Source organism: Camellia sinensis, chromosome 1, assembly GCF_055761805.1.
Source record: "Camellia sinensis isolate YWXY chromosome 1, ASM5576180v1, whole genome shotgun sequence".
Classification (NCBI taxonomy): Eukaryota; Viridiplantae; Streptophyta; class Magnoliopsida; order Ericales; family Theaceae; genus Camellia; species Camellia sinensis.
The window spans coordinates 217,267,171-217,271,941 of record NC_138961.1 but is presented as its reverse complement, the minus strand read 5'-3'; the positions used below and the strand labels follow the sequence as shown (position 1 = coordinate 217,271,941).

General features: G+C 31.8%; 1 protein-coding gene across 1 annotated transcript; it reads right to left on the bottom strand.

Annotated features, from left to right (window-relative positions):
• Positions 1-321: 321 nt before the first annotated feature.
• LOC114258460 (cytochrome P450 81Q32) lies at positions 322-3,521 on the bottom strand. The gene is made up of 2 exons (XM_028198409.2): positions 2,558-3,521; positions 322-1,067 (listed from the first exon to the last, which is right to left on the bottom strand). Exons 1-2 carry the CDS (start codon positions 3,434-3,436, stop codon positions 441-443), a joined length of 1,506 nt encoding a protein of 501 aa, XP_028054210.2. The 5' UTR covers positions 3,437-3,521; the 3' UTR covers positions 322-440.
• Between the last annotated feature and the right edge of the window lie 1,250 nt (positions 3,522-4,771).

Sequence of the window (4,771 nt, the reverse complement as noted above, 5' to 3'; positions counted from 1 at the left end):
TGTTAATGAAATTTTTTGAAGGCTTGTTTGTATAGGTAGAATCAGTTTGGTGTGGATATTCATTTCTTTTACTAATTTGCATATAATTTTTTTCTTATTTTCCAATTACTTCATATTTTCCCTTTTAACTCAATTGGAAAAATCAATCTTTGCCTTGTTCATTACCACAAGAGCATTGTTATTCAAAACTAAAAATTAGACTCATCTTTCAAACATAATGATGTAATAATTAATTCGAATATTAAAAATAACACACTCTTTCATGTCTCCTCTAATCATCAACCAATTATATAACTTACACATCATTAGGTTTAGAAAATAGATTTAAAAAGTGGACTTATATATTATTTTCCTTATCACAAACATCATAGCAAAAAACCAAAAGATAAAGCAACAAATAACACGTGGAACATATCATAAACGTTTCATAAAAAAGTTGCTCAAACATCATTTGTATCTTCACAGAGAACCTTGCTCATGATGTTACGCACTTTGCACATGGCTTCCAATGGCTCAACTTTGGGCGTGGTAAGCCCATTCCCTTCAGTTAAATCAATTGTCTCCCCACTGACCTTTTCCCACTCAAAACATTGAATCAATGATCCCAAAGCCAAACCCAACACGCGTTGTGCCATACCAACCGCAGGACAAGCTCTCCTTCCCAACCCAAACGGCAATAACTTGCATCCTTCTATTTCCCCATCTTCAAACCTCTCTGGCTTAAAGCTTGTAGGGTCATCCCAAACCTTAGGATCCCTATGAATGGCCCATGCATTAACCAACAAGATTGTGTCGCGTGGCACGTTGAATCCCTTTATGATACAATCATCAGATGATACGTGTGGTAGCAATAGCGGTGCTGCCGGGAATAATCGATAAGTCTCATAAATGATAGCTTGAAGGTAATGTAGCTTTGAGAGATCGGGTTCATCAATCAAGCGCTCTTGGCCTACATGAGTGTCTACCTCAACTCTTGCCTTCTTTAACACCTCTGGGTGATTCACCAAAAGAGACAATGCCCATTCCATTGTCACTGCAGACGTGTTGGTGCCTCCTAGTATCATGACCTAATCATTAATTGTTAATAAATTAAATTAAGGAAATCATATTTTTGCATAATTTTTACAATAAGGCTCCAAGTACAACATAATTATGTAGTGATGGTAAAACTTCATATGTATTTGGTTTTAAAGTGTTAGATCTCAATTTAATAATATTATGGATATTAGCATACACTACTAATAACACAATATTAGATTAGTTTTATGTCAAATGATGGAATTCACTTACAAGTTTTATGTCTTAATTGGTATAGTATGTTTGTTGAAATTGTTCTAAATCTCATCTTAAACCTGAGGCCATTTTTGTTAATTTGATTAATCATACTTATTTGACACTATAATTAATGTCAAAATAATATATAATAAATTAATAATGTAGACAAATTATACCCATAATTTATGTAGTTTGTCTTTTGTGACATTTTGATTCTTATAATTCTACTACATTAGTTTTATTCTTTAATTTTTCATATTATAATAATTTAATCCTATTAATGATTCGCCTTTATAAATTATATTGAAATTAAAAAGACAAATGGTCTAATTATTTTATCTTTAATCTATATTTAATTTTAAATAATTTTTTATTACACTAAAATGAAAAAAAGAAAAATAAAATTGGCACAAAAAATACCACCACCGACATTTTTACACCAATAATTTGTATACGAATAAGTTGGAGATCTAGACTTATCCACTCTAATTTTTTTTTGTGAATGATTTGTGCAGTAAAAATTAAATTTGTGAGATTTATATATAAAATAAATTTAAATTATAAGATAATAATTTTAAATAATTTTTTAATAATTAAGTCCAAATTTGTAATATTATTGTTTTGATAACCAAATAGAGGGAAGAGATGGAGTCGTCATTTGGGAGGGGAAAAAAAGTAGTAAAATAACAAACCTGTTTTATAGTTCTAAAACAGTTTTAATTTGCCTTTTATCTTAGGCACCGTTTGGGAAGAAGAATATGGAGCTTTTTTGGCTATTTTAGTCATAAAAGACAAAATAGGTTATTTTAGTCACAAAAAATAAAACATCATATCCAATCCATAATCATTACACTCTTCTCTCACAAAAAAAGTAAAAAAAGCCAAAAAATCAAAAAGTCCTTCCCAAACTAAACTTTTTAGCCTAGGCTAAAATAGCCAAAAAAATGCTAAAAAACCAAAAAGTCAACCCACTTCCCAAACCAACCCTTACTATGTTTTGTCTTCTTTTTTGTTGAAAATTTTTTGGACCTTAAATTCTTAAATTCTAAAACTAGTTTTAATAATTTGATAGTAAGTTTTACTCACTGTGATATGATGTTTTGATCTTAATTTTTTTTTTTTCTCATTGTCATGTAATTAGTATTTTATTAGAGTACTAAAATTAATATTCTGAATTATTAGTTTTTTTTTTTTGGTTTGTTTTTACACTGTCAGCTCAATAGAGCTATTCTACTGAGGTCTCCATCAATACTGATAAAATGAATGGAGAGAGTACACTGACCGAGATAAGCCCTCTGATGATTTCATCTGTATAATAATCTGGTTGTGACTCTTGCAGGGAAAGGAAATGATCGATCATGGTGTTCTTACTCTTGTCACGCCTGTGCTCATTGATCAAATCTTGCAGGAAAGCGTCCATTTTCTTTTGAATTCTCCCCAAATTTTTCTCTAAGCCCTGATAATCAATCCACTGTAAAACCGGTAAGAAATCGCCGGGGTTCGACGCACCGCCATACTTGAACGCCTCGATCACGAGCTCCCGGAACTCCTTGGCCTCCTCGTAGTTCGACAAGTCCTCACCGTAATACCGCTTTCCGGCGATCATTCTCATGACGATGTTGAAGGTCAGCTCGTAAAACTTGGATTTCAATTCGACTTTTTTGAAATCACGAGACGAGTTTTGGGACAATCTGAGGAGTAAAAGCTTGATTTCGTCTTGTCTGATGGATAAGAAGGCATTGAGGCGGCTGGTGGAGAAGATTTCCACCGCCATGATGCGGCGGAGGTTGCGCCAGTGGTCGCCGAAGGAGGCCGCAACGACGGTCGTGTAGTTGTAGCCCACGTACTTGCCGAAGGCGACGCGAGAGCGGTTGGCTAAGACGACGTCGTTCTTGGTGAAGCATTCCTCCACCGCGGACGGTGAGGATACAACCACCACGAGGTGTGAACCGAACCGGAGGGAGAAGACGGACCCGAGGTTTTGGGAGAGTTGGTGGAGAGTGCGGTGGAGAGGTTTTTTGAGGAGGTGGAAGTGACCGATCACCGGAAGAGCCGGTGGGCTTGGAGGGAGATTCTTCTGTGTTCTTGCTTTCGATAAGAACTTGAAAGCAATAAGAAGAAAGAAAACAGAGAGAGATATGTATGGCAAAGTAACTTCCATGTCTGGTTGATTAATCTGTAATGAAGATTGGATTATACTTGTTTTTTCAGGATGGATTTGAAGGAATATATAGAGTGTCAGTGTGTACGGTAAATAGTTATGATTTTGATTTGCTACATCTATTTGATGGATATTGAATTTTTTTTGGTTTAATAGACTATGATATTTATGATAAAGTATTTTCTAAGCATCATTTTAGTAATTAGTGGGAGATTTGAGAATAAATTTTAAAAATAATAAAATAAAAATATGTGTAAAATTAAGTGACTTATAAATATATTTTATTTAAATTTTACTTATTTTTTTCTTTTATTTTCTAAATATTTCAATCAAACACAGTAGGATGGTCACAACAAACCGTAATCATTTTTTTAACTTCATTTTTAATTTTTTTTTATTTAGTAATATGATCACGTCTTACTGTTACGTAGGCATCCTCATGCATCCGTAATCATTTTTTTCAGCTTCATTTTCAATTTATTTATTTATTTGTTTAGTAATATTATCACGTCTTACTGTTACGTAGGCATCCTCATGCATTAGTTGTTGAGGAAAGTTACCTCCTAATTTTAAGTTTAGGAATAGATTGTTTTATTAATTTTTTAATTAAAATATGAGATAAAAAAATTAATACGTTTGAAATAATTTTTTAATTTTTGGAATATTTATTAGTAAATCCTATCTCACAAAGTGTCACTACAACAAAAACACATTTTAATGACACCATACTAGTGGCATGTTCTTAAAAAATATTACAAAAAAAATATTTTGTGGCATTTTTTAGAAAAATGTTATAGAGGCTCAAACATACAAGGTTCTAGTAGCATTTCAATTAAAAAAAGTGTTACTTCACTACAACAAAAATATCACTACAACAAATTTACACTTTAGTAACACTACACTCGTGGCATGTTTTTAGAAAATGTCACAAAAATAAAAATTGGCATTAAAAGTTTTAGAAAAATGCCACAGAACCACAAACATATAAGGCTTTAGTGGCATTTCAATAAAGAAATGTCACATCAATTTTATGACATTTTATAAAATAATGACACAAAAAATTATGTTCGTGACATTTACCAACAAATGCCACTAAACTTTAGTAGCAATGACATTTTTTAAAAAATGTCAGAACATTAGGTAGGTGCAAATTACTTTTTATGGCACTTAGGTAAAAAGTGTCATAAACAAATGTTTTATAGTATTTTGAGAAATGTCACTAAGCCAAAAACTTTCCAAGCTTATAATGGCATTTTTGAAAAAATAAAAAATGCCAATATATTTTTTTAATTTTTAAAATACAGTAAATGATTAAAAATAAATAAATTAAACTCA